Raw genomic sequence first — 27,114 nt, 5'->3', positions numbered from 1 at the left:
GCGCACAGCAGTCTACTCACCACAGAGCAATGCCGCCGAGAGGGTGAACCGGACAATATTAACTGCAATCAGGACGTATTTAGAGAAGGATCATCGAGACTGGGATATATACCTACCGGAGATTGAAGTGTCGATCCGTGACTCAGTACACGAAGCAACAGGCGTGACGCCGTTTTTTGCAGTTTTTGGACAGCAAATGTTCCTTAATGGGAACTGCTATAAGTTGGCGAGGAAGCTGCAGTCGCTGACGGAGCATGAGGTGCACGCATTGGACCCCGCGGATAAATGCCACATCATCCGGGAACGTATTAAGGCCAACCTTCACCACGCGTATGAGCGCAGCAGCCAGCGCTACAACAAACGGGCCCGAATATTCTTCGCCAAACCTGGGCAAGAAGTATACAGGCGCAACTTCACCCTCAGTGACTTTGGGAAGAGCTACAACGCTAAGTTCGCCCGGAAGTTCCTGAAGTGCCGAGTCGTACGCCCGGTTGGAAATAATGCCTATGAACTTGAAGACCTGGCGGGGAAGCCGGTGGGGATTTTTCACGCCAAAGACCTAAAATTGTAGGAGCAAAATTAACACCAAGATGTACTCACGTATTAATTGGTAGAAGAGTGGGTGTAAGCCTACGTTGGGGCGCTGTAGGCAAGGCCGACGCAAACTTATAAGTCCTTCAATGTTGGTGAATAATTCTTCGCGTCCATGGTCCCCCGAATTTTCACTAGGTGTTGCATTTCAGGGTAATCGATTGAAATAATCTGCATGGTAGAGAGGAAGGTTTCCAGACAGGGTGGCAAGGCCGAGGTTGAAGGGATAGTGGTGAGCGGATGGTGGCGCCCCCTAGTCGGGCGATCTTAAAACTATGAGATCCGCGCGCTCTTGAATTCCCTTGTGGAGAGAGGAGAGCCGGTGTCCCGGAGCCAATTCACCCACACACGCTTAAGGGGAGAGAGAGCGGTTACAGGAAGAGTAGGCCATGCCCTTGAACCTGGTTCAAGGGCAATAGAAGAGATCGATGGGGCTTGGCGACCAACGATAGAGGTATGGGAAGCTTAGGCTTAGGCTTAGGAGATCAAAAAAATCGTTGGCGGAAGACGGTACAAAAAAAAATCGGTTACGGATCGGGTCTCAGAGAAATAAAAATAAAAATAATTAGAAACAAGGAGGAAGTAGAGCTGCCTAGCGGGACCGATGCGGATATATTAGAAAAGCTGAAAAAAAAAGGAACAAAAACTGTGCCCAGTTCCGCCGTCCTGTCCACAGCGGCATGGTCCTTCGCCCGGCCTAGAAGTGGACCTCGGAATATCGTCCCCGTCCTCCAGCAAAGATTTCATTAAACCCTATTTAAATACCTACACATAAGTTAGAACCCACTAGGCCGTCGCATATCTGTGTATACACTTATTTATTTATTTACCGTTAATTATATTTATTTATTTGTTCTTATATATGTAATTGTCACTATTTATAATTATTTATTTATTTAATCATAGTTAATTTGATACGCCCATGCCCATAATTTAGGTCACAGAAAGGAAGAGGTTAGGATGGGGATTAGGAGGTCGACCTAAACCAGCTAGGAGTTACAGAATACAAAAAGAATGTGTGAAAAATGTTATTTAAAGTGAAATTATAACGTTTAATATGAATTGCTAGTGTGTTTAGTATGGGGGGAAAGGGGACCACAGCGGCGAAATGGAGATCGGCCGCTACACTTGAGGAAAAGAGGAGATGTGTAGTTGTTCCGCGTCGGAGAGATGATTGTCCGTGAGGTTTAGTGTAAAGTCCGTTGGTTTGTTTTGAATCGTCGTTTTGTTGTCATATTTGTTCGAGATGCCCGAACAGCTGGTTTGTTGTGCGACCTGGGGGCCTGGGAAAAACCTATTCCTGAGATGACTGGCTAGCCGGCCTTGCCCCACCACTAAAACAGGTTCGTAACAAAAATAATACTGTTTGTAAAGGCTCCTTGTAGCGCCATCCTCCTCTTTACCTATAAAATACAAATGCCCACCGAAATCTTTCACCTGTAATGCGTAATATATGTATAAGTTACATAAATTTTGTGGAAATATGTCGAAAATGGGATGTCGAAAATGGGTTAATGTTCTATTTTATTGATTAAATTGCAGCCTGAAATTACAAACAATATCTATTTTCTATAATATCCATTTATTCAAGGTATGTTGCACAACAATGCTGCCTATTCATTTTCCCATGTTGCTGAAATTTTTCCCATACAAATCAAATGTATCTTACGGGAATGGACGTCCACGTTCCATACGCGATCCCGTTAGTGAGCAGTGTGACCGCGGATTTTTCGATCAAATATACCGTCTTACACGTCTGAAATATGCAGCAATATAGCAACAAACTTAAAAAGTATACTATATTATATACCGATATACCATAAAATATGAACTTAACCCACTTAACCCCCGTCTATTAAGGACCATATGATACTAGACTTTGCTAACTAACTAGCTGCAAAAATAGAGATAGCCTTCAATAAACCTGCGTATAGAAGATTCTATTACCTAAACACCATGTACTATGTATAGAGCGCTTTGGTTTCATCTACCCGCTAGAAACGTTTTCTAACGCCATCGCTATTATGGAGATGGCTGGTGTAAGCGATATGGCAGTTACATCTTCGCAAAACAGCGTGACTTTCCAGTAAAGTACCGTCAAAATTTGAAAAGGTAGAATGATGGAATCAGGAAAACAGGAATCCATTGACTTTCAAATATATAAATGCATATTTGCTTGTATTTTTGAACATTTTTAAAGCACTGCGGGAATTTCCCCCGAATTCATTTATACAAAAGATTTTAGAACTACTTCCAACACTATTTTAATTCTTATTTTTGTTTAGGAAAACTAAAGGGCGCCGCATATGGATACATCATGGAGCTGTAAGGTGAGCCGGCAGCCAGCAGGGGAAATGGAAACGCTTGTGGTGGTATATTTGAGGCAGTCTGAGGATTTGTCTTGCTTGCATTCCGCTTTCGCTTTTGCTTAGAGACGGGTGCTGGCTCATCGCTGGATGGTTCGGAATCTTCGCTATCGCTGCTTGCCTCCTCATCGTCGTCGTCGTCTTCATCATCATCATCATCATCATCATCGTCGTCATCGTCGGCAGCAGTCTCCAGTTTCATTCTCTTTTGTGGCGTTTTCTTGGACTTCTTAGGTGTCTTTTTATCCTTTTTCGACTTGACAGGCGTAGACGAGGGCGGTGCGGATGACATTGTTGGCATCGCACCAGCGGGAAAGGCAAACCGTTGCTGCTCCACATTGAACACGGCCATCTGCTGCATGGTGTACTCCAAATATGCCTGCAGAGCAATGATCATATTCGGTGGTTTTGGACAGTTCTTAAGGCTATGGAACTGAGCCGAACAGTTTTTGCATATCATCTGGCACTCGAAGGATGTGTGGCCCTGAAAATACAACAGAAATAAGAATTTTTCTGCAACTATATGAGGATGTACTTACCTTTTTGTCGCAAATTGCACAGCCATTGTCGGGTTTTTGCTTGCTTTTACTTTTGTTGGCTTTCTGCTGCTCATCCTCGTCCTCCTCGTCCACCTCACTGCTCTCCTCGTCCTCATCAGGTATGGTGTAGTGTCGCTTCGGAGCGCCCAAGCAGATAACATCCTCTTGGGATAGGGTTTTCTTCATTTTCTTAGATGTCTTGCCACTCGATTCCTTCTCTTTTGCTGCTGTTTTGCTTTTAGCTGGTGGCAGACTATCCTCACTGTCCGAATCAGAGTCAGAATCCTCGGAAGATGAGGAAGAAGAAGATGCTACTGGGGCTTTAGCAGAGGCCACTTGTGCCTTGGCAGCTTCTGCCTTCGGTTTCACAGCCTGAGCTTTAACCACTTCACCAGTCTCTACGCTTTCATCGGAGCTGCTGGATGAGCTCTCGTCGCTGCTCTCCGCTGGCTTTTTGACGGGCTGCGGTGCAGGTTTCACAACTGCCGGTTCTTTCTTCTCCTTCTTGATGTTAATGCCGATAGGTGGCACCGTGGGTTTGGCTTCAATGGCGGCAGGCGGCTCAGGCTCAGGCTCAGGTGCTTCTGTTGCTAACGGAATATAATTCATGGTAGCCTCAGGCAGCTGTGGCACTTCCAAGACGCCCAGCACCGATGGGTGTACTTCGGGAGCTTGAGCTTGTCCCATAGGTTCGTAGTAGAAACTAGTATTAGGTATGGGCTCCTGTGGAGCACCCCAGTTGTTGTTACGTTGTCCTCGTTGCGAATCTCTGCGATTGTCACCTCGCCCTCCACGAGGCCTGCGATTTCTACGACCACCAGGCCCGCCTACGCTGTCGCCACCTCCTCTACTGTTTGATCTACGTAATCCATTGTTTTGGTCTTGCTGCTGATGAGGGTCACGGAATTTGGAAAACGAATCCGAGTGGTTGCCATTGACACTACCACCACCACCACCACCACGGCCGCCGCCACGGCCACCGCCACGTCTACGTCCGTGATTCACATTATTGTGGTGTCCATTTCCTTGTCCATCAGCATGTCCGCCGTTCTGTCTGTTGAAATTTGGATTATTGTGACCGCCACGGCTGCGCATATCTTGGTTTTGTGGGGCACCGGAGTAGAAATGAAACTTGTCCTGGACTGGGTGGTTCGAGCTGGAATGTCCTTGGCCGTTTTGCATCCTATAAAAGTGCCAGAATGAAATATTCGTTTACCATTTACCACCGGCGCGGCGCACGTGTTGTGCTGCTTGGAGATGCTAGCCAACTATCGATATTCTTTGTTATTGAAATATCGAGTTCATCCCTAGCCCACTAGCCCTTCCCTATTGTTTTGTTGAACACGTTCAAAAACCAACGCACGAATGGGGAAAATGAGGAAACCTGACCATAAAGAGATGCTGCACAATCGCACTAAATCCTGGGGCAAACAGAAGTTCAAGCCCGCGCCATTTGTACGCAACAGGGCACCGGCACCCGTTCCCGATCCCCAGGAGACAGCCCAGCCATGGCAACATGTGAAGAGCGATCTTATAGACGATGCCGTGGAAGCGGGCAACGCTGGGCGCCTGGATGCGGACAGTACGAAGGCGAAGGAGTTCCGAAGGCAGCGAGAGCAGAACCACAGACGAAGCATGATCGAAGCCACGCGTAGTGAGAAAACCACATGGGAATCCTTCGAAGATGAGCCCACACCGTCTAAAGGAAAGAAGGCCAAGAATAAGAAACCGCCTCTGAAGGCGTCCGGAAAGTCCACATTTGCTGAGTGTAATCCGTACAAGGGGGAAATGCCAACTAATACCGAAAACTTTACCTTTGAGGAACGCGATTTCTATCGAAGAAAAATAACGCTCGGCGTAGCCATGTCCAGCCGAAAACCCAACTTAAAAACGGCAATTGCAGATCTGACCAGATGTGGTCTGAAGGCATCCTCACAGCCGGCTTTAAAGCAAAAGAAAGCAAGAGTAAAGAAATCAAAGCCAAAGAAAGAGCTGACGGATGCCATGAGGAATAACCCATTCCAGAAGCAGAGCATTGAATATTAGACGTTTCGTGGTGGGGGGACAAAATCAGAAATGTATACACAACATTACTACACGCTTTATGTAAATCTTAGACATAGTGGTACAAATACATGTGGAATAGGTCTGCAAAAATAATAAATAAACTAAACAGAATGAGACTCCATGTACTCCGTATAGACAGTCTTCCACAGAGTAAGGAAGTGGAGATTGATGCTGCGGCGGCTGCTGCTGCTGCTGCTGCTGCTTATGCGAGATTGATTTGAGGCTTATGGATTTTCAGCCATTTGCATTTGCCAGCTTGGCAATTAGCTGATTGAATTTGCTGTTGGCTGTGATCGCCTTTTTGGAGTTGCGCGCCTGCTCGGGGGCATGCTGCAGAAAGTAGATGACCATAAATTCGAGTGTTTGATTGGCTTCCTTGGGGTACATCATGTTAAAGGTATAATAGTAGCAGATCAATTGGGCAATTATGTCGGGCAGATCGCCATCGTTGGCGGTAAATTGGGCCATTATTTGGCCCTCAATATAAACCATGGCCTCACTCTGCACTTCCACACCATCGGCTGTTGTCATGGGCGTATCTAAAATATAGAGTTACTTAGTCGTTTTCTTGGCCAATGATTGACTGAATGGCTGAATGGCCGGGCTACTCACTGACTAGAGCCACCCAGGGGGCATTTGTTGGATTCATTTGCTGCAGCACGTCTTTGGGATAGGGACCTTTGTCCAGCTGCTTGAATATGTAATCGGGATCCTCATTGAAATGGTAGGCCAGGCCACGCAACAAATTGGCATTGCTCTCCTCCAGAGCACTGATCTTCTTGTTCTTCGATGTCTTGAAGAACCTGAAAATGCGCTCCTTTTCGCTGGTCAAACGCTTCTCCAGCACCCGTGGATCGATTGACATGAGCAGCTCGAAGTGCTGGTACAGCAATTCCTTGTTAAAGATATACGGCCAGTTATCCTTAATGGATGTGATGTCGGGGATCTTTTCGCTGTTGTTGAAGAACGCACGCTGCAGCGGGAAGCATTCCTTCATATACTCCGTAATGGTGGCTGGCTCGACGGTGGTGCTGCCGCGGTAGCTTGAGATGAGCAGCTCCTTCTTCTCCTCCAGATCCCGACTGGCTGCCAGGGCCTTGGCATCGCCATTGGCCGCTGTGGCAGCGCCCACACTGGACTTGCGCTTCTTGCTGGTGATGTGTATCTCAAAGTTTCCCGAGTTGCTGGAGCCACTGGCTCGCTTCTGCGGCCTGTTTAGCGCATTGTTGCGGTTGATCATTTTCGAGATGAGCGACTGGGGCGTGGTGGCCAACAGTTGGCCCTCGCGATCCTTTTCCATCAGTGAATCTGGGTACTTCTCGGCCGCCTGCTGGGCCACTTGTCGGAACACCCTTATGGGTATATGGACAGAGCGCTCCCGCAATGCCTCCACAAGGATATTGCCAAACGTATTCAGGCGCTTGCCCAGGCTGTTCTTGCCTCGCAGCAATTTCATTATATCGTTGGGTACCTTATTCCAAGGTATCGAAAATTCTTTAAACAGCGCCGACGTCTTCGGATTGCTGGGCGTAACGCTGGCCAGCGACAGGGTCTCGTCATTCGAGACGGTCGAGTCATTGGCGTTCGATACAATACTGTTGTTGGCGTAGAAACTGGGATCCACCGAGCTGCCAGCACGCTCCGATCGGCTCAGTGGCGAGGGCGGAGGCAGAATTACATATTCATCCGTTTCGGCGAGCAGCATTAGCAGAATCTTCTCCTTGGCTGCAAACAAGAGAACCTCATCCTCGCATATCTCGCACCCATTGCTCTCCAGGACAATGGTGTTGCCCGCCAGGCCATACTTGTGGGCTAATAAATGCACGTAAATAAATTCAATTAATGTCCAATAAATTGAAGAAATTGTTAACACAAGATTTCATTACTTACCCTTGTCCATCACATCCTTCCTCGTGGGCAAGGACATGAACGTCTTCTTGGTCTTCCGATCGGCACTGCATATGGTAATCAATACTTTCTCAGTGGACAACTCGGCCTTAGATTTCTCCACAACTTTTTCAGCCACCATATTGGAATGTGTTGATTCTGCATTGAAAGTAAACATGAAATTAGTTATTGTGCACACAACACATCCCATCCATTAGCGTATTAGCATCTCCGGGCAGTGGGTACGCACCAGAGCCAGTTTTAGTTGTTTCTGATTTTTTTGCTCCTCCTGTTTGTACACCATTTTCGTTTGTTGCCGGGGCCGGCGGCTGGCTTGGTGCTTGTGGCTTCACATCGTTCGCAGTGTGCTGGGGCACTGCTGTAGCAACGTCCATGGCTTTTATTTTGGATAATTCAATTCAGAACCAAGCCTCCAAGCGCCCTTTCTTTCGCTGTATTTTGTTGGACCGTGAAATAAAAATGAAGCAGTGTAGGGATGTAAAAAATACATCGATGTTTGTGTGTTGCAGTTCAACGCTGAACTAGTTCGATGAACCTGAACTACAGTTTGTAGCGTTCTTGAGGCCAGAGTGCCAGAGTTCGCTTGGCTATTTTTTTTTTTTTTGCCAAATCGTATAAATAATCAAGTTTTTTGCTTGAGTAATATTTCGCCCACGCTTATGGTGATAATCAAATCGTTAAAAGATCATTATACTATAATTCGGGATAGTTAACTGGTTCTTTGAACTGGCTGGCGTATACAAAACAAAACTCGATAACTCATAAGTGTTGGACAACACTCCAGTGAGCACCTTACCTAAAATAATATCCTTAAAATAAGGCAGATTGTAGAAAATATATTCATCCATCTGATAAAATGTTCAGTGGTAAAAGTGCTAAATCAAATATCAAAATTGATGAATATGGTTTTCCGCGGATATTTACGGTATGTTATGGAAAATGACAAGGTAGATTTCGGTATATTTTTGAGGGTAAGACGGTATATTTGATCGATAAATGACCGCGGGTCACACTGATTCAATTTTCGGCCGCGGACTCGCGTTTATTTTTGTTTTTCTCCTTGGTTCCATATTTTTCTTCAATTCAAAATATAACTCGAACCAAATCACATCATCGAGGACTCGAGTCCAGCGAAAACATCAGCATCATGCTTTGAAGTGATTCCTATCCTCCAAGTAGCTCCAGCTCCCCAAACAAGGAGCGGCTGCCCTGCCGTTGGGGCCCATTAATATTCACAAAAGGCTGCAATTTGGATGTATTATTAGCGAATATTATACCTGACTCTCGACACACGGAAGGCATTATGCAAATGTAAGTAAATAACGCAGCCAAATTGATTATATGAAACCATTTTGATCGTTTAGGAATTGCTGGGAGCTAGCAATCATCTGCCTGTGGGTGGCCTCAATCTGCGTGAGATCGACGACAGGCAGCCTGTCGAAGTATGGCAGCACCACGGCGCCGGCAAGTGTCAAGCAAGTGGATGTGGAACTGGAGCCCATTAATGGCACACTCAATTACCGTCTGTATGGGAAGAAAGGCAAAGATGATAAGCCGTGGTTCGATGGCCTGGACAGTCGACACATTCAGTGTGTGCGGCGGAGTCGCTGCTACGCCACCACAAATCTCACGAGTACCTGCTTTGGCTCCAAATTGCCCTATGAATTGAGTAGCCTCGATTTAACAGATTTTCACACCGAAAAAGAGCTCAACGAGAAGCTCAACGATTACTACGCTCTGCGGCATGTACCAAAATGCTGGGCGGTTATTCAGGTACATAATCCCCTGCAGAAATGGTAAAATTTATTAGCTAACACTTTCCCTGTCACTCCACTTCCATTTATAGCCATTTCTGTGCGCTGTTTTCAAGCCGAAATGCGAGAAAATCAACGGCCAGGACATGGTCTACCTGCCTTCGTATGAGATGTGCCGGATTACGCTGGAACCCTGTCGCATTTTATACAACACAACATTTTTCCCGAAATTCCTGCGCTGCAACGAAACGCTTTTTCCAACGAAATGCACAAACGGTGCACGCGGCATGAAATTCAATGTAACCGGCCAGTGCCTGAGTCCTCTGGTGCCGGCCGAGACTGCGGCCAGCTATTATCCGGATATCGAGGGATGCGGTGTGCGCTGCAAGGATCCTTTGTATACGGACGATGAGCATAGACAGATCCACAAGCTGATTGGATGGGCGGGCACCCTGTGCCTGGTCTGCAATCTATTTGTGGTGGCCACCTTCTTCATCGACTGGCAGAATGCCAACAAATATCCGGCTGTGATTGTATTCTACATAAATCTGTGCTTCCTGATTGCTTGCATTGGGTGAGTCCCCACATTGGGTTTCCTTCTGGCCCACACAGGAGTCTAATATCTCTCTCTCCCTCTTCAGCTGGCTCTTGCAATTCACTTCCGGATCCCGTGAGGATATTGTCTGTCGTAAGGATGGCACTCTTCGCCATTCAGAGCCCACCGCCGGCGAGAATCTGTCGTGCATTGTGATCTTTGTGCTGGTGTATTACTTTCTGACGGCCGGCATGGTCTGGTTTGTGTTCCTCACCTATGCCTGGCACTGGCGCGCCATGGGTCATGTCCAGGATCGCATCGACAAGAAGGGCTCATACTTTCACCTGGTTGCTTGGTCGCTGCCTCTGGTGTTGACCATCACTACGATGGCCTTTAGCGAGGTGGATGGCAACAGCATTGTTGGCATCTGCTTTGTTGGCTACATTAATCATCCAATGCGCGCTGGCCTGCTGCTGGGACCGCTCTGCGGTGTCATTCTCATTGGCGGCTACTTCATAACGCGCGGCATGGTGATGCTCTTTGGGCTGAAGCACTTTGCCAACGACATTAAATCCACGTCGGCAAGCAATAAAATCCATTTGATCATCATGCGAATGGGCATCTGTGCTCTGCTCACCTTGGTCTTCATTCTGGTGGCTATTGCCTGTCATGTGACGGAGTTCCGGCATGCCGAGGAGTGGGCTGAAAGCTTTAGGGAGTTTATAATGTGAGCATATAATGTGTACTATGTCCTTTGATCCTTGTACTAATCCCTATTTCGTTTATTCCATTTTTAGTTGCAAAATATCTTCCGTTTTCGAGGAGAAGAGCTCTTGTCGCATTGAGAATCGTCCCAGCGTGGGTGTGCTTCAGCTGCACCTGCTGTGCCTCTTCAGTTCCGGGATTGTCATGTCCACCTGGTGCTGGACACCATCTTCCATTGAGACCTGGAAACGTTATATCAGAAAGTAAGTTTATCTTTACCTTTTTTGTTGAATTTTTTGGGTTTTCAAATGTTAATTTGATTTCATTCTTGATTTCTGTACAGAAAGTGCGGCAAGGAGGTCGTCGAGGAGGTCAAAATGCCCAAGCACAAGGTCATTGCCCAGACCTGGGCCAAGCGCAAGGACTTCGAGGACAAGGGCAGACTGTCCATAACGCTCTACAACACCCACACCGATCCTGTGGGCCTCAACTTTGATGTAAACGATCTGAACTCCTCGGAGACGAATGAGATTAGCTCCACTTGGGTGCATTATCTGCCTCAGTGCGTTAAGCGTCGCATGGCCCTCACGGGTGCTGCCACAGCAAACTCTTCCAGTCAGGGACCGCGCAAGAACTCCCTGGACTCGGAGATCAGTGTGAGTGTGCGGCACGTTTCGGTGGAATCACGACGCAATTCGGTGGACTCTCAGGTGTCTGTAAAGATTGCCGAAATGAAAACCAAAGTGGCGTCGCGGAGCCGGGGCAAACATGGAACCTCGACAAGCAACAAGCGAACTCAGCGACGGAGAGACTACATTGCTGCCGCCACGGGCAGGAGCAGCAAGTACAGCACTGCAGGAGGCAGAAGGGAGAGCAGCACTTCCGTGGAGTCTCAGGTCATTGCCATGAAGAAGACAACCTATCCAAATGCTAGTCACAAAGTGGGCGTCTTTGCCCACCACAGCACCAAGAAGCAGCACAACTACAGCTCTATGAAACGTCGCACGGCCAATGCCGGACTGGATCCCTCGATTCTAAATGAGTTCCTGCAAAAGAATGGCGAATTTATCTTTCCATTCCTGCAGAATCAGGACATGACCACATCATCCGAGGAGGAGAACTCACGAGCTTCAATGAAAATCCAAGACCTGAACGTGGTGGTCAAGCAGGAGCTCAGCGAGGAGGACGACGACGATGATGATGATGTGAGGACTGGGCCAAAGATTGAGGAGCTGCCGAACAGCAAGCAGGTGGCTCTGGATAATTTCCTCAAGAACATGCAGAAATCCAACGAATCGAACGGCAATCGGCATTCCCGCAACTCCACACGGAGTCGTCAGTCTCGGAAATCACGCAAGGACACGTCCAAGTCGCATCATCATCATCCCAAAAACATCGGCAATGGCCTGATGACTGATTTGCTGCAGATGGATTTCAAGCGCGACTATGTGCGGAATCGCGCCAACGACTCGCTCAGCTGCTCCTCAGTGGAGCTGGACGTGGCCCTGGATGTTGGCAGTCTGATGCACAGTTCCTATTCGGGCATGTCGATGGGCAAGCCGCATTCGCGCAACAGCAAGACCAGTTGTGATGTGGGCATTCAAGCCACTCCCTTCGAGATTGCCAATCTCAACATACCCTCGTATGGCAATGAGGAGCTACAGCAGGCAATGCGACTGCTGAATGCGGCCAGTCGTCAGCGCAACGACGCCGCACACGAGGAGGGAGGAGCCACCGAGATGCACTCTCTGCTGGGACACAATGGCCAGCGACATCACCGAGGAGAGCCGACATTTATGAGCGAATCGGACAAGCTGAAAATGCTGCTGCTCCCTTCCAAATAGTAAGACTGGCGGAGAATAATACTCAACCCAATGCATTTACTTAAGTTTCGAAAACTACTCGTACATATATACTTGTACCTCGTCCTTACATGGCATGGGCACAATAGCCTCGGACAAGTCCGATGATGCGTTTTCCCTCAATTGTTTTATTGAGCGAATTAATGATTACGATTTACGAAATAATACTCATAGACTTAGACTTTCGAATGTTCTTACAAATCTCATCCCATTTAGCGCCTAAGTACATCCCTCCTCCTCTATGTCTGCATGTAAATGATGTTTCGTTAAACACTAGACTATAGATTATATATATAGCTTTAACGCTATAACAAGTGCAGCAACAGCGGCAACCAACGCACAACGAATAGTGAATGGAAGAACACAAATGTTACGAGTATTACAAAAAAGTGCCTTTACAACGTTTACAAAATATCTCATATGTTTTTTGTGTGACTAATAAAACGATTTTAAATCCGTAATCCTAACCCTGTTTGATCTTCTGCTGCTGCTGCAGCAGCTTAAACTCCTGGGCCCAGACAATGCTGTTGCAGAACTCGCCCAGCAAGTAGCAAACGAGATTGAAGCCCACCAAAAGGGCAAGAAACAGGTAGCGCAACGCCAGAGGTAGCACCTCCAAAATGGGATAGACCCACTCGCCACTAAAGTAACGAACGATGTGCAGCCAAATAATGTACAGTAGGATGAACGAAATATTGCCCGTGACGCCGGCCAGCCGGCTGGGGTATCGCCGGAAGCACGTAAACATATCCATTACCGCCAACAGGGCCACATTTGTATGTACCACATGGTTCAGCCAGCTGCAAAAGGACGGTTTTATAATCTATTAATAATGGCACGTAAACGTGATTAATATAATGGCAGTTACCTCGGAAATATGGCATCCAGTGCCGAGGGAAATATGAGCTCACGATCCCACATATAAATCACCCAGAACGAGATGCAAACATTGTGTGCCACGGGAAAGGCCAGGGCTGAGAATACATAGTCGCGGACGGACCGCAGTTTGGACTTTGAGGCCACGTTGACAGTGTTGTCGCCGAAGAGATCGTTCAGCAAGGCCAGACTATGATATATAGCCTGCAATATGACGTCCAGGAATGTCAGATACTTGAATTTGCCGCCCCAGCGTGTCTTCAGCTCCTCCTCATCCAGCAAATCCGTTGGCCAGTGCACACGGAAATAGTGATAATAGATGCCATACGAGAATTGTGCCGCTGCCAGCACGTGCACAAGAAGTCGCAGGTACTTGAAGGCGCCACTTGTGTAGGCATCGTTGCAAGTGTCTAGACGGTCATTGGTGGCCTGAGCGGCTTCTTTGGCGATGTGCAGTTCACGTAATTGTTTTTTGCTTTTGGTCATTATGCTTGATTTGATTTCCACTGTGAGTGCGGACTAATAGTAGGGGTGTTTATTAGGCCCTCCCTAGCCCAACCTTCCATGGAATATACCTTGATGCTGTCAGCTGTTTGGAGCTCTCACCTTACCTCACCTTACAGGCTCATTACACAAACAAAACAAAACAAAATTCTCCGTCATCCATCAGATCTTTGGCTTTGACAGATAGATAACTGTCTATGCGAAGCGCCCGTTTTAAAAATCCGTACTTCATTAAACCAGAGTTTTTCGATTTTATTATGATACTCGTACTATATTATATTATATTTGAAATTACAGGATTTAACGCAGGTATTCAAAGTGTTTTGATGTGCCTTGATATGAGGAGGTTTGGTTTCAATTTGAAAAGGCGAATTTCACTTAACGATCAACTATTTAAAACCGACAAGAGAATTGAATAGAGACGTCTGCCATTTGATATCTGAGGCCATCTGGAGAACAGTGAAAACTACGACTATTAATCTCAAAAATTAGTGGCTGCTGCAAATGTATGTAATTCTTATTAAGAATAGAATATCATTAGCAAGTTGTGTGTGGTTTGTTGTTGTTTGGTTTTTTCTTCTCTAGACTTCATTATATTAAAGACTGTTCACATTTTAATAGTTATGTAAAATATATGTATAAGCGAATTATTTCTTTGTATATAGTTACTAATTAAACGTGACTACTACACAACAGAGGCACAGCCTAATTGGACTTGCGTTTGGCCAACTTCACTTCCTTGGACCACACGGTATTGTTCAAGAACTCGCCGACCAGGTAGAGAGCCAGTGTGAACCCAATTACGGCCACAAAGAAGACAATGCGCTGCGGCAGCTGCAACACCTCCAACACCGGATACACCCAGACACCGGAATAATGCTTGACAATGTGAATCCACACCAAATAGGCCCCCATGAAGATGGTGAGGCCAGTGAGACCCTTGCTGCGTTTGGGATAGGCGCGATATGAGGTAAACAGTTCCAGCACAATGAATACAACAATATTGGTGTGGAGTACATGGTTCAGCCAGCTGCAAAAGAAATTCATTTATTAAGTGTGCATAGAAAAAAACTTCGCACTTTTACTCACCTGGGAAAGACGGGGTCCAAGACCTTGGGGAAGACGAGTTCACGGTCGATGGCATACAGCGTCCAGAAGGTAACACCGACATTGAGAGCCACGGGGAAGGCGAGGGTGGCCATCAGCCAGTCCTTGAACTGACGTATGGCAGGGGGTCGCTTGGGTGCGAGCTCATTTGTGCCGACAAAATCATTGACGAGTGAAACGATATAGTAGAGAGCCTGTATTATCTGCAAGTGGGGAAGGTAAACGGGTGGTCAGACAGATACGTGCATACGTTTTCTGGCGTGTGTGCGATAACTACAGTTGAAGGGTTGTTTGGCTGTTCTGTGGAGTGGAAGGAATTACTTCCCCCAATCACAGTTGCGTGTAAGCGCGTTATCCAATCGTTTTCAGATTCGATTCAAAGCCAGTTGCCAACTGAACTTTCAGCCCGTAATTAGTATTCATGGGCTGTTGTCTTACCGCATCCAAAAATGTTAGATATTTAAACTTCCCACCAAACGGATGATGCATCCTCATCTCGGGCTCGGTTGTGGGGAACACAACATAATTATAATCATAATATATGCCATATAGGAACTGTACTGCAGCCGTTAAGTGCAGCAGCGTCCTAAGGGCGCCATAGACACCGCTGTAAACGGAGTTTGCTCTCACTGCTGGGACCATTTCTCAGGCAGAGTTAATTGATTTTTCACAACAAACCGGTCGTAGACGAAAAATATGAATGGAATTACTGGCCAGCCCAGCAGCGGTATTACCGATAAAATATACCCCGATACCGATATACCATAAATCATGATTGAGTGAACGAACTTAACCCATTTAACCCCCTCTATTTAAACAGGTGAACCACTTGAGTAAAGCCGCGGAAAATAATACTGCTTGTAAACTCTTCTCGTAGATCCACAATTCTACCTCCTTACTTACAATTAAATAACCACGATATCTTTCACCTGAGGTGCGCTAAAATTGTTCAAGTTTCCTAGCACACGTATGAATGTTCAAATTCCCACTGGTCGACAATGGGTTAATTCTATGTTTTGTTGATCGAAATTATATTCCTCGATTTTGATATTTGGCTTAATATTACTAGCTAGCAAGGACTCCCAGCACTGGCTATATAATTTTATCCAATTAATCAATCTATTTTCTACAAGACACAAGACCCATTTTTAGGTAGTCAAAATATATCGAAAAGAATATTAAATTCCGTAAACATTCCTTGCCGGCAACTGGCCAGCGGCCTTGAAAGAGCATATAACATGTTAATGTTAATTAACATTAACATTTGATACTGAATTGCTTGACTCGAAAGACCAGTAACGATAGTAAGCGATATATAAATTTTTGTTGTTTGCAGAGTTGTCGTGTTTTGCTTACCGCACAAATAAACGTTAGGAACTTGAATTTTCCAGCAAAGGGAACCGTATTGGGCATCTGGATGGTGTGGAAAATGTATACACCATAGGAAAACTGCAGCACGGCCGTGAAATGCAGCAATAATTGCACCGCCTTATTGAAGCCCGGTGATGTGGAGCCTTTGCTCTTCGACTTTGTCTTGGGCTTGGCCATGTTAAACTTTCGAATGCCAGATACGTACTGATTAGCCGCCCCAGTCCAGTCCAGGCTACAGCTACAGCTACTAACAGCAGTTGCACTAGTATTTCATATAAAAATGTATTCGTGTTCGCATTCGTTCTGTTCTGATACTGATAAGGTTGGGGTGTGCGCCTGCTTATCTGTCGCAACCGCCGCCGTGGTACAAAGTATGAATTGACAGAAGTTGAATTGATAACTTGAGAGAAGTGCTTAATCCGGCAAAAGAGCCAACCGGGAGGTTACCACTCCTGGGTTCCATCCACTGCTGCCACCCATATGAAGTGTGCCGGCTATGAATAGATACATTTATTTATGACAATAGCTCTTCAGAGTCCCCGTTCGGAACTAACGGCAACTATCGATTCCATTAAGTGCCGCTGAAGGTCATGGGGCAACTCAACGGAAAGCTTGCCAACGTCATTAAAGGAACGTTCGCTAACTGTATTACTTATCAACTGTACTGTCGTCAGGACTTTTTGCTGTTGTAATTTATCGATTGGTCTCTGATAATTGATTTGAGGTGCTTAAATAAATAAAAATAAAGTAATGCTATATTTGCGCCTCCTCATCGGTTTCGCCCTCGGAAGACTCCAAATTGATTTCGGTTAGCTCCTGCTCCTCCACACTACCACTACAGCTGTCCAGGTCACCGGTCTCCATGGCAGGAGGAGCAACCATCAAATCTGGCTGATCCTGGCATCGTTTGGCAGTATCCACAGCTGCTTCTACTGCCGCTCCCTGCTCGAACATGGGATTGTCAAAGGACCTCTCCCTCACCTCATCGCTGGCGGGATCGTAGCCCATCACAGTGACACGATCGACACCAGCGCCAGCACCGACAGCCTCATCACTCGGTCCGCCAGCAGCTGAGGCATTCTCAAAACGATTGAACAGCGGATTACGGCGCAGCCTGACACCCAAGTTATGCCACCGCCAACGCCATCGACGGGGATCGTGAATCCATTGGGGAATGCGTTTGAGGTAGGGATTCTCGGGCATAAAGTGGGCCAAAATGATGACACTAACGACGCCCACCAGAGCCATGCAGAAGAGTATCAGGAGAATCGAGGCAAAGGTTACATTCGGATTGTGAGGACGACCGGAGAACTTCAGCTCCACTCCCAGCTGCTTGGCCAGAAAGCTGCTACGATTGCGATGCTCGGCCAGGTACTGCATCAACTCGACGCTCCGTTCGCTATAGCCACCCCGATCGGTGACGATGGCCTGCAGGAAGCTGCCATACTGCTCGGAGCTCACATGATCCACATGCAGCTGAATCTCATCCGCCAGATCCCGCTGGGCTATCAGTGAATTGAGTTGCGTTTGCAGGGTCCTGCGATCCTCCTCGGAGCAGTGCTGGCGGGGCATCGTGAGGACAGCGCCGCAGATGAGGCAACAGGAGCCAAAGGGACGCACTGGCGACAGGCAATGCGGCGCTTCGCACTGCTCCTGGACATTGTGGCAGACGGGCTCGATGAGGCGATCAAAGTCCTTGTGGCAGCCACACAACTCACCGCGATAGTACTCCACCTGAACGTCCCGAGAGTTGTGGAAGAGGAACCTGCCCAGATCTCGGGCCAAGAGCTGCTCCAGGTATAGCTTGGAGATGGAGGAGCCAGCCAGGATCAGTTGCCCCAACCGTAGGTGCTGCACATTCTCCAGATCGAAGGCGATTGCAGCATGACCCTTGACAATAACCTGCTCATCGTCGCACGGCACCCGCTCCAGCTCCGGAACGGGGGAGGATGCACTCTTAGAGATGTCCGCCCACTTCCAGGTCAGTGGATCAAACCATTTACTTGATTTGGGCGCCTTCAGATGGGCCTTCTTCTCATCACTGTCACACTTGGAGGTCCTGGGAGCGCCAAAGGTTATGGTGGACTCCTCAGCAATCAGAATGGCCCCATCCCTGGGCAAAACCAAACCATCAATGGAGATGTCCTCTGGCAGTGGAAGAACAGCCGGAAAGTACGCGGGAAACACCACCAAATCCTCGGGACAGGGCATGTAGTCATCCAACCAGGCGGAGGGACTATTGAAGTCTGCACCCCCGCTGTACCACTTGGTGGCTGACGCCACTTGGCCGATCCAGAACAGCACCGACCACCACATGCCAACCGATTGAAATTTCAACTGAATTTTGTTTGTGATTTGTCAGCCATTTGGTTTCCCCCTGTATTTGGGGGCGTTTATTTTGTATATCACGAGAACATATCCCCCCGCCCCCCATTCCATTCCCCCCTTCCTGACTGAATTTTACATAGCAATCGAAAGATCGAAACCTTTCAGCGAGAGCAAATAAACTAAACCAATGTGACAGGCACATCCAAACAAAATCGAGTGTCATAGGGTATTCGTAGGAAGGGTATAGTCCATATTTTAAGGGGGTTTGCACAGGTTCCAAGTAGAGGTTATAGATTTAAGAATGTTATAAACATATTTTACCAAAGATATTCCAGAGAAAAGTTTAAGTTTAACTCTCATGCTAAATTACAAGCTCCGAACAGTCGAATTAAAGATCTAGGATCAATTCCGAATCTAAAGGTTGTATAAACCCTTAAGGTTTCAGCTAAATTACATAATTCAGTAAGGAGCTCAAAACAGAATAAAATTATTCGACTTTTCAGAGCCCTCCGATCACTCACACTCCCTGCATCAAAAAATTAGCTTTATAAATATCAGACCAGACTAATAAATCGTTGGAAATCAACAACACGATCCACCACCACACCACCAATCCACAAGCATATCAATGTACACATCTATGTACATATCTGTACATATGTTCCATGAATACATATTCTATATATGTACATATGTACGTACATAGACAGACATGTATCTTAGATATCTTTTTGCTCCAACAATGCAATTGTTTGGCACATAATAGTTTAAGTTTATTTTTTTATTTTGATTGCGCTGATATAAACAATTATCCCTAGCATTTTACGGAGGCGCTTGACGGAAGCCATTCGAATGCCCAAAAAAAATTTAGTAGCAGCGTAAAAAAGTTTCGAACCGGATGGTAATGGTATCGGAAAAAAATTGCTCATGCGACTACATAAAAGCAATTTGCTAAAGAATAAACGAAAAAAAACATAAGCGAGGGAGGCGAGTGAGTGCAGATCAGTAGATATGAAGCACTTTATGCTCACAACATCAAAGCGTTGAGAGAGGCAGGAAAGAAGGTGGAGACTAATCAAGGGCAGGCAAGGTCGTTTCGTTCAATAATAAACTACAAATCAAAAAAGCTTTCCAGGAAAGAAAACATAAATTGAATTTATAAATTTATTAACAAAACGTGTGCCTTCAGATTATACCCTTAATGAAAGATTTCACCACACGAAACAGGACATGACAGGACTGGACTGGACAGACCCTCAAACATTTAGCCCATAATTTGGTTGCTAAGTGGATGTGAGAAATATGCAATAGCCGATCGATTTTCTAAACAATTTTAACGATATGTAAATGAGTTTTGACGCCTGCCAATACCTTAACCATGCCATAAAACATTCGCGCCAATAAGCTAATCTGGTCTGGCATTCGTCACTACCATACATTTTTGTTGGCTCGGGTCATTGGAGAACATCTGAGCAAATAAATATTGTGGCAAGAGAAGGAATCATTTCTCAGAAGTTTCTCCGCAACACAACGGAAAGTGCAATGGAAATGAGGAACTTTTCCGAATGCAACGATTTTCGTAGCGCCATAGATATGAGAAAACAAAAAGAAGAGTGGGAGGCGGTGTGGGGAGGGGGGAGAATACAACTTGAACAACCTCAATGAGCAGACAAACAAATAAACATATGGCAGACATTATTGGGGGAAGGCAACACCGAGAGAAGAGCACCAGAAACAGGAATAATACGAGTAATAATAATCATTTTTTTCTGCACACTTGAAATAACCAAAAGCTGGCCGCATTTCCGTCGCTTTTTTAATGCCCATGATATATGTACATATGTAAAAGGGGCCAGGGGGCTGGGGTATGTATATAAATGATCCATAAATCGACTCACCAGGCACCAGTAGGACAGAAATTTAACCTTCTGTGGCAGAGAATCCGGCACCAGGCGACGACTCGCTGTTGTCTTGAGCTTGTAGCTGCGCTGTATCTCGAAATGGCTATAATAGAGGCCATAGGCGAACTGGCCCAAGGCACATAGATGTATGATTGTCACAAATAAACGCGACTTGTATAGCTCCACTTTGGTCATCCTGACTATATTTGAATAACTATAAACGAAAGCCAAAAGGGAAACATCAATTTGCAGTTTCTTGCATCAATAAAACGAACATCAAAAGAGGCTTTCGCTTCGCTTCGAATGTGAGGGGTTCTTTCTGTTTGGTGGTTTAAGGTAAGTACAAGTTCGTGCCGAAACACCTCCCTCTGTAGACGTTAAGTCAGCCCAAAGCGCGCACAAATTTAAATCAATATTTGCGTCACTGACATAAATATTTAAACCCACAAAAGACACAGAAACACACGGAAACTATGCCTCTTAAAACACACCACACACAGGAATTACACAAATTAAAGTTCCCTGTGGCTTTTAGAGTGCTTATGCTGTATGTTAATAACTTAATGGTTTTTTATGGACCGTTAAGAACAATTGTTGATTGTTTCAATTTTGATTTCTTCTTTAAACAAATCACAAAAAAAGTAGCACACGCACGTAAAATATTTCTCTTTGTTGTTTGTTTTGTATCTGGGATTTCTTTCTTTTTTATCCCCCTGATTGGTGTTCTCCTCTTCGTGTCAGCGGCACTACTGAAAACTGAGCGTGTGGAAAACTGGAGTCGCACTGTGGACCTGGCTAAATGTTACCCATACGCCGCATTGGCCTTTACGTTTTTTTTTTTGTATTTTGTGGTTGTACTTGTGCTGTTGCTTCGGTTTCGGTTTTGGTTTCGGTTTTGGTTTTGGTTTCATTATTCCTTTTCTTTTTTTGGTCGTGCGCATGTCCAGAATTGGGGAGCTGCGTGCCTATTCCAGGGGTTTGGTTTTGGGCCCTTTCATTATGCGTTACGTTGCTGTATGGATGGCCACATTTGTTAATGGCCAATCATCTGAATGAATCGGGCCACATACTAAGTATTGCAGCTCATTCGTTTATTTCCACAGCAGACAAATAAACTGGGGAGCATCATGCAGCAATATCAGCGTACAAAATCCGCAAACACGATAACAACACTATGTCTCCTATATTTAGATAATATTTTAGTCATGGCGTCAAAGCCAGAGATAAGAAAACGTGCAAAGGCAGTGCCATTTCACGTTTGAATAGTTGATTGTAGTGCGCGCTAAATCGATATATGCTAGTTAATCGGCTGGTATTTGTGGTATTTTTCTGCATCTCTGAACAGCATTATCGGTGCTTAAATTGAGTTAATTAATGCAGTTTGCCAATCAAATTAGCCACAATGAAAGAAGAGTAGAGTTACTTATAAATTTAATTGAAAGTTTTTTCCAACGATAGCAACACAGCAATTTGAATATCTATATATCGATATCCATACGTTTGCCGATAGCAATATATAGTCAGGCTGGGGGTGGGTGCCGGAAACTTGGGCGTGGGAAATAAATAAAATGTAAACATAAAATCTGTTGTTTGATTTATTTGAAATTGCATTTATACATACATATACATACATACTATCAAACAAAAATACCGAAAATACCAAACTATATCATCAGTATATTGTCGTTACATTTCTGAGGGTCGGGTCAATTTTAACCACACATTTTTCTTCAGTGGTGACACCTGTTCAATTTTAACCACACATTATGTGGAGGAGACTGGAGACTGGCCGGAGGAGGCACGCCTCACAAGTGGTTCTATATGGAAAAAAATAAAAGAGCACATACCGATGCTTTCAAGCAGCTGACCACCGCACATTCTTCTGGCGAAGGTTTCAGTTGATTGCAGAAATATTGAATACGCTTTCACAGATCTTACTCTACCTTCCGTGTGGAACGGAATTCCCACTCGCTTTGGACGATGGAATGGCCTTCTTTCGATTCGAAATGCCTTACGATTCGAAAGGCAGGTCTTAATATAAGTTATAAGTATAGTCTTAATCAGTGTACTTATACTTATACGTATACTTGATATTTGAGCATTCTAAAGTCTTAATCATTGTACTCACGCCTTTGCTAGCTCTTCGATTACGGGCAACAGCTCCTTGGGATGCGCCTTACGCTTATGCGAGCGACAATTCGGAGAAGTCCTTGTCGCAGAAATTACACTTGTACGGCCGTATGCCGGTGTGCAGGATGAGATGGGACTTCAATGTTTTGGTACGCTTGAATTCCGCACCGCAGAGCTCACACTTGTATTGCCGCTTGTCGGAGTGGACTATTTTGTGCTTGTTGAAGGTTCGTCGCTCTTGAGCTTCAGTCCGCAGATGTTGCACTCGTAGATGGTGGCACTGTGCGTGTCGGCATGCACCTGGAAGTGGATTCAAAGATTAGTGTTGCTCGGAGATGGCTCCATGGATCTACTCTACCCTGAGTCTGGCCTTGTTCTCGGTGGCAGATGGGCATTGCATTCGAAGGGACACTCGTCGGTGTGGACCAGCTTGTGATCATTGAGAGCGGCGAGAAAATTGAAGCTCTTTGCACATATGTAGGGCTTGCTTCCATGTGGCGCTTGAGGGTTCCCCGGCGTGGTGAAGAGCTTCGCACAGTGCGGGCAGGAGTTGTCCGCCTTGTTTTTGGGCGGCAAGTGACTGCGCTGGTGGGTCTGCTGCTGAGGCACTGTGGGAAAGCTGGCCCCGCATTGGTGGCAGTCGAGATTTGGCAAGTCGTTGGGCATGACATTATGCACTTCCAGCATTCTTGTATGCATTCGGGCTTTTTGTAGGGTTTGCGGCAGATTTCACATTTGTATGAATATATGGTAGGTTTCTCGTCCTGGGAGTTTGGCACAGGGTCATCCTCAACATCGGATTCTGAGCTTTTGGCAAGCTCTCCTCTGACGGCTCTCTTCATATGGTTTCACATCATTATATTCCTCGTTTTCGCTCTCTTCTATTATGCTATCCTCGTAGCACATCCTCTGCCTCAACATTCTCATCTTCTGCTTCCACTTCCTGCTTTTGCTCTTCCTGTATTTTCACTTGCACATGGAAGTCCTGTGGCGTTACGCTCTCGACATGACGTGCTTCCACTCGTCAGTAGACCACAATCCGTATGGAGCTCTTCATAGTCCACAGACCCTACATCCGGGCTTAGGTTCTGCAATCTAAGGAAGAGCGTCTGGACGCGTCGCACCCGCTCCGAGAACTACGACTACATCGATGGCGACCACATAATTAATTTTACATAGCATAGCTATTTTTATTACATTTTAATGCACTTATTAGGAATATTCTTAGAACAGAAAACTCTGTAAAACAAAACCAATACATTTTTTCTTTATATTCATATTCTTATACTACTCCTTTCGTGTTTGCACGAAATGCTATTTACTCTGCATCTAACGTGTCGAAATATTTCTCGTATTTCTCGTACGGACGCTTGTCGACAAGCTGAATGTGTTCCTCCCGTATAGTATATGCGAAAACATTTCATTTCAATATAGTTCTCGAATATCCGTTTCGTCTCCGCTTTCGTAGTCCATGATATTAGCCTGGGCGCGGACCGACGTGCGGCGCGTATTGAGAGGCAGGGGAACACTCTCAGTGGACAGACTTTTGCTTGTAGACGCGACTGGCTCCTTATTTTTGACAGCAGCAGAGCTTGCATTGGCCCGGTGGGGATCATCTAATCGGATAACCTTGGATAGCGGGACAAGGTCATGTGGGTCGTCATCATCATGTGGGTCGTCATCATCTTGAAAAAGGGGGATCAATTTACAAAAACACCTTGCATTGTAAAATGTACTTACCAGTCAAATCGCTGCTGGAGCTGGAGACGGCCTTTCTTTTCGTTTGTTTCTTCTTTAGCTTCGCCAACTCTTCTTCCAGAATGTTTGGATTCTGCCTTAAAAATCGGCGCAACTTCTTATTGTATCTATGGAAGGAAAGTAAGAATAATTATTGCATTGCACTGTCAACTTAACTTAACTTGACTTACTTGGCCTTTGGCGGCCGCTTCTATGTACGGAACCTTGCACTCTTTCGAAAGCCGATGCCATTCATCATTAATGAATTTTACGCGGTGAATTTTCGAAAGTTGCAGCCAGGTAGGGACGCGTTTCAGTTCCTTCCGTCTTTCGTTTGTGAACCGCACATAGGCTTTCAATCGTGGTTTGGGGGCTCCTGGGGCAAAGATGCGGCGTTTGAGTTTCTTTATTTTTTGATCTAAAAATAAAATGAAAAATAAAATATTGTTCTAATAATGTTCGGTTCGTACTTACTTAGAACTTCGTCGTCGCTGTCGGAGCTTGGGCTCAATTCCGATTCGGATGATTCAATTCGCTCAGGCGAGTCGTGAACGTCATGGACTCTCTGAAGATGCTTTTCCAGATTCGATTTATTAGCGCTCTTAAATGGACAGAGCGGGCACTCGAAATTTGTTGCCTTTGGTCCAAATGCACAGCTATAGTGTTTATGTTTTAGTAAGGATCGTTTCATCATTTTTTTCTTGCATTGTTCGCATCTTGCGAATCCTAATTCTAGTTCGCTCTAGAAAATATAAATAAGTGAAAATATAAAATATACTTACATATACTTTAATTTACTTACATCGCTGGAAGAACTGCAACTTGAAAAACTGGACGCATGACCATGCACTTCAACCCATCTTTCGAATGTTACGGGCAAGTCTTTGTTCCATGGCCTTTCGTCCCATGGAGGTAAGGTGGAGGTTGTTGGATGGTCTTCATCGCTTGAAGAAGATGAATTCATGTTGTTTAGTTTGGTTTGTTTGTTTGTTTGGTTGTTAACTCTAAACGAAAACCGGCGCCGGCTTGCAGAAAAATGAGTGTGACCAGATAGGCCGATGAGATGATGCCAACTCGGTGGAAAAAGGATGGACGCAAAGTGCTCAAAATGAGCCATTTATAAATGGCTGACTTTGCGGGTAATTTTAAATTTACCTTAAAGTTTGTTCGCTCTAGAAGATATAAACAAATGAAAATAAAATGATATGATATATGATATGTAGCTTGGCAGGTCAATTTAAAAATAAAAAATATATATTTATTTTGTGCTCAATAATTGAGCCGCGCCGCTCATTTAGCTCAACTGAACGGCGTTGACGGCGGCCGGCGTCTTCTAGATTTTTCGGCGGCTGATCGCATTTTTTGAGCGGAGCCCATTTTGAAAGCACGTGTCAGAAGTCAAACAACAAACAACGTAAGTATTTACATATATTATTATATATTTATATATTATATATATATATATATTATATATATACGTATAATATATCCTTTTTAATTTAATTTCCTTTCCAGATGTCCCTTCACCAACATTTCCATTTTGGCGGCCCTGGTGGCCGTGGCGGTGGCCGTGGCGGTGGCCGTGGCGGTGGCCGTGGCGGTACATATGGCCGCACAAACACGTTGAAAGAAAGGAAAGAACGTAGGCAAGCCATATGCGACCGTGCCTTTATGATGATTATGGCCGCCCACCGTGGCGAAAGAGACGGCATGGCAGTGGAAGGGCGCGCCTTGTTGGAGCGCTTGAGGCAGCATAATGTGCTGCCTCAGGTTTCGGTGGCCCCCCAGCGCGTAAGTATAACCATATATATATTATATATAATTATTATATTTAATATTTTCGCAGGAGGCCCCGGCCCAGGAATACGCGTATGTGCCGGCCCCGGCCCCGGAATACGCGCAATATATGCAACAAGCTCATTATGTGCCGCAGGTGCAACAGGTCCCAATGGACAATAATCAAATGGAGCAATAATAATACTTTATTATAATAAATAATACATAAATAAAAATAAATACATTGTAAAAATATTTTTGTGTTTTGTTATTCGCTTCTCCCCTCAGCTCCATATACTCCTCGCGGCAGGTGCTGCTCGTCTCGGAGATCGAGATACGCGACCGCCTGCGCTCCGAGCGACCAGCATAGCCAGGATTCATTGTGATGAAGACCGCGCAAGTGGGGTCCAGGGTGAGGGTGGTGCCCTCAAACACCAAGGTGGGACTGCCAGAGTTGATGCCCCGCTGGATGGTCATAATCTGCTGGGCCACCACCGACAAGACCTCGAGATCGATGCGATTGAATTCGTCGAAGCAGGACCAGGCGCCGCAAGAGGCCAGACCAGACCCTTGAAGAACTTGCCCAGAGCCAGATAATCCAGGCCGTCCGAGCAGTTGAAGACCACACACTGCTTGGCCACGGCCTTGGCCAGATCCTTGGTGGTCTCCGTTTTGTCGGTGCCCGCCGGACCTTCGGGCGCACCGCCCAAATGCAGATTCAACGCAGCAAACAAAGTGCGATAGCAACGATCCGTCAGTGGGGTGACGACCAGTCGCGTGGTGTTGCCCAAATACTCATAGCCGTAGGGCAGCGAGCAGTTTATCATGCGCGTGTCCAGGTTATTCTCCTCCTAGTAGTATCGCAGCTGGCACAGCCACTGGAAGTCCTGCAGATCCTCCACCTCCTTGCCAGCACATCGCGAGCGTGCACATCCAACACCACCAGGGCGCCCAGTGTGATGCGGTTCTGTGTGTTCAGATCGCCGCGCACCAGATCGACGATCTTGTTGATTTGCTGTATGCATTTTTGCAGATATTTGGCCAGATTCCCCTTGGG

The 27,114-nt window shown here is 45.9% G+C and overlaps 8 protein-coding genes and 1 pseudogene across 10 annotated transcripts; 3 read left to right on the top strand and 6 right to left on the bottom strand.

The window, feature by feature from the left end:
• Window positions 1-2,756: 2,756 nt before the first annotated feature.
• On the bottom strand, window positions 2,757-4,765 carry LOC111077330 (protein mushroom body miniature). The gene is made up of 2 exons (XM_041596349.1): window positions 3,497-4,765; window positions 2,757-3,441 (listed from the first exon to the last, which is right to left on the bottom strand). The coding sequence occupies exons 1-2, from the start codon at window positions 4,676-4,678 to the stop codon at window positions 2,863-2,865; spliced, it is 1,761 nt and encodes a 586-aa protein (XP_041452283.1). The 5' UTR covers window positions 4,679-4,765; the 3' UTR covers window positions 2,757-2,862.
• A 46-nt stretch (window positions 4,766-4,811) lies between these two features.
• Window positions 4,812-5,692, top strand: LOC111077334. The gene has a single exon (XM_022371563.2). It carries the CDS (start codon window positions 4,862-4,864, stop codon window positions 5,540-5,542), a length of 681 nt encoding a protein of 226 aa, XP_022227255.2. The 5' UTR covers window positions 4,812-4,861; the 3' UTR covers window positions 5,543-5,692.
• LOC111077329 lies at window positions 5,554-7,989 on the bottom strand. The gene is made up of 4 exons (XM_022371556.2): window positions 7,701-7,989; window positions 7,454-7,609; window positions 6,176-7,375; window positions 5,554-6,102 (listed from the first exon to the last, which is right to left on the bottom strand). The coding sequence occupies exons 1-4, from the start codon at window positions 7,843-7,845 to the stop codon at window positions 5,798-5,800; spliced, it is 1,806 nt and encodes a 601-aa protein (XP_022227248.2). The 5' UTR covers window positions 7,846-7,989; the 3' UTR covers window positions 5,554-5,797.
• A 486-nt stretch (window positions 7,990-8,475) lies between these two features.
• LOC111077328 (protein smoothened) lies at window positions 8,476-12,788 on the top strand. Its single transcript, XM_022371554.2, has 6 exons — window positions 8,476-8,782; window positions 8,836-9,244; window positions 9,318-9,799; window positions 9,867-10,487; window positions 10,558-10,728; window positions 10,809-12,788. Exons 1-6 carry the CDS (start codon window positions 8,775-8,777, stop codon window positions 12,307-12,309), a joined length of 3,192 nt encoding a protein of 1,063 aa, XP_022227246.2. The 5' UTR covers window positions 8,476-8,774; the 3' UTR covers window positions 12,310-12,788.
• LOC111077332 (androgen-induced gene 1 protein) lies at window positions 12,701-13,849 on the bottom strand. Its single transcript, XM_022371559.2, has 2 exons — window positions 13,196-13,849; window positions 12,701-13,127 (listed from the first exon to the last, which is right to left on the bottom strand). Exons 1-2 carry the CDS (start codon window positions 13,687-13,689, stop codon window positions 12,791-12,793), a joined length of 831 nt encoding a protein of 276 aa, XP_022227251.1. The 5' UTR covers window positions 13,690-13,849; the 3' UTR covers window positions 12,701-12,790.
• Window positions 13,850-13,949: 100 nt separating this feature from the next.
• LOC111077333 (androgen-induced gene 1 protein) lies at window positions 13,950-21,166 on the bottom strand. 3 transcript variants are annotated; one of them, XM_022371561.2, is made up of 4 exons: window positions 21,069-21,166; window positions 20,412-20,628; window positions 14,797-15,017; window positions 13,950-14,737 (listed from the first exon to the last, which is right to left on the bottom strand). In XM_022371561.2, exons 2-4 carry the CDS (start codon window positions 20,607-20,609, stop codon window positions 14,413-14,415), a joined length of 744 nt encoding a protein of 247 aa, XP_022227253.1. In that variant the 5' UTR covers window positions 20,610-20,628; window positions 21,069-21,166; the 3' UTR covers window positions 13,950-14,412. The 3 variants fall into 3 exon arrangements, with proteins under 3 accessions (XP_022227253.1, XP_022227254.1, XP_022227252.1); XM_022371562.2 differs by lacking the exons at window positions 20,412-20,628; window positions 21,069-21,166 and adding an exon at window positions 16,171-16,398; XM_022371560.2 differs by lacking the exons at window positions 20,412-20,628; window positions 21,069-21,166 and adding an exon at window positions 15,253-15,507.
• Window positions 16,851-18,537, bottom strand: LOC111077331 (protein amnionless). Its single transcript, XM_022371558.2, has one exon. It carries the CDS (start codon window positions 18,499-18,501, stop codon window positions 16,939-16,941), a length of 1,563 nt encoding a protein of 520 aa, XP_022227250.2. The 5' UTR covers window positions 18,502-18,537; the 3' UTR covers window positions 16,851-16,938.
• Window positions 21,167-22,538: 1,372 nt separating the features above from the next.
• On the bottom strand, window positions 22,539-23,421 carry LOC121405525 (annotated as a pseudogene).
• A 2,375-nt stretch (window positions 23,422-25,796) lies between these two features.
• LOC121405524 (facilitated trehalose transporter Tret1-like) lies at window positions 25,797-26,256 on the top strand. The gene is made up of 2 exons (XM_041596364.1): window positions 25,797-26,072; window positions 26,128-26,256. Exons 1-2 carry the CDS (start codon window positions 25,797-25,799, stop codon window positions 26,254-26,256), a joined length of 405 nt encoding a protein of 134 aa, XP_041452298.1.
• The last annotated feature ends 858 nt before the right edge of the window (window positions 26,257-27,114 follow it).

This window comes from Drosophila obscura, unplaced genomic scaffold (assembly GCF_018151105.1).
Source record: "Drosophila obscura isolate BZ-5 IFL unplaced genomic scaffold, ASM1815110v1 contig_14, whole genome shotgun sequence".
Classification (NCBI taxonomy): Eukaryota; Metazoa; Arthropoda; class Insecta; order Diptera; family Drosophilidae; genus Drosophila; species Drosophila obscura.
The sequence above is the reverse complement of the archived record's forward strand: the minus strand, read 5'-3'. Positions and strand labels throughout refer to the sequence as shown.

Bases quoted from the DNA above. Each gene is read 5' to 3' on its own strand.
- LOC111077330 (XM_041596349.1), bottom strand. From the start codon at position 4,678: ATGCAAAACGGCCAAGGACATTCCAGCTCGAACCACCCAGTCCAGGAC. The intron at 3,442-3,496 runs GTAAGTACATCC...TTGTATTTTCAG, and splicing joins GTGCAATTTGCGACAAAAAG to GGCCACACATCCTTCGAGTG.
- LOC111077334 (XM_022371563.2), top strand. From the start codon at position 4,862: ATGGGGAAAATGAGGAAACCTGACCATAAAGAGATGCTGCACAATCGC.
- LOC111077329 (XM_022371556.2), bottom strand. From the start codon at position 7,845: ATGGACGTTGCTACAGCAGTGCCCCAGCACACTGCGAACGATGTGAAG. The intron at 7,376-7,453 runs GTAAGTAATGAA...TGCATTTATTAG, and splicing joins GAAGGATGTGATGGACAAGG to CCCACAAGTATGGCCTGGCG. The intron at 6,103-6,175 runs GTGAGTAGCCCG...TCTATATTTTAG, and splicing joins CCCCTGGGTGGCTCTAGTCA to ATACGCCCATGACAACAGCC.
- LOC111077328 (XM_022371554.2), top strand. The intron at 9,800-9,866 runs GTGAGTCCCCAC...CTCCCTCTTCAG, and splicing joins TTCCTGATTGCTTGCATTGG to CTGGCTCTTGCAATTCACTT. The intron at 10,488-10,557 runs GTGAGCATATAA...TTCCATTTTTAG, and splicing joins AGCTTTAGGGAGTTTATAAT to TTGCAAAATATCTTCCGTTT.
- LOC111077332 (XM_022371559.2), bottom strand. From the start codon at position 13,689: ATGACCAAAAGCAAAAAACAATTACGTGAACTGCACATCGCCAAAGAA. The intron at 13,128-13,195 runs GTAACTGCCATT...GTCCTTTTGCAG, and splicing joins CTGGATGCCATATTTCCGAG to CTGGCTGAACCATGTGGTAC.
- LOC111077333 (XM_022371560.2), bottom strand. From the start codon at position 15,456: ATGGTCCCAGCAGTGAGAGCAAACTCCGTTTACAGCGGTGTCTATGGC. The intron at 15,018-15,252 runs GTAAGACAACAG...CCCCACTTGCAG, and splicing joins ATCTAACATTTTTGGATGCG to ATAATACAGGCTCTCTACTA. The intron at 14,738-14,796 runs GTGAGTAAAAGT...TTTCTTTTGCAG, and splicing joins TTGGACCCCGTCTTTCCCAG to CTGGCTGAACCATGTACTCC.
- LOC111077331 (XM_022371558.2), bottom strand. From the start codon at position 18,501: ATGTGGTGGTCGGTGCTGTTCTGGATCGGCCAAGTGGCGTCAGCCACC.
- LOC121405524 (XM_041596364.1), top strand. From the start codon at position 25,797: ATGTCCCTTCACCAACATTTCCATTTTGGCGGCCCTGGTGGCCGTGGC. The intron at 26,073-26,127 runs GTAAGTATAACC...ATATTTTCGCAG, and splicing joins TTTCGGTGGCCCCCCAGCGC to GAGGCCCCGGCCCAGGAATA.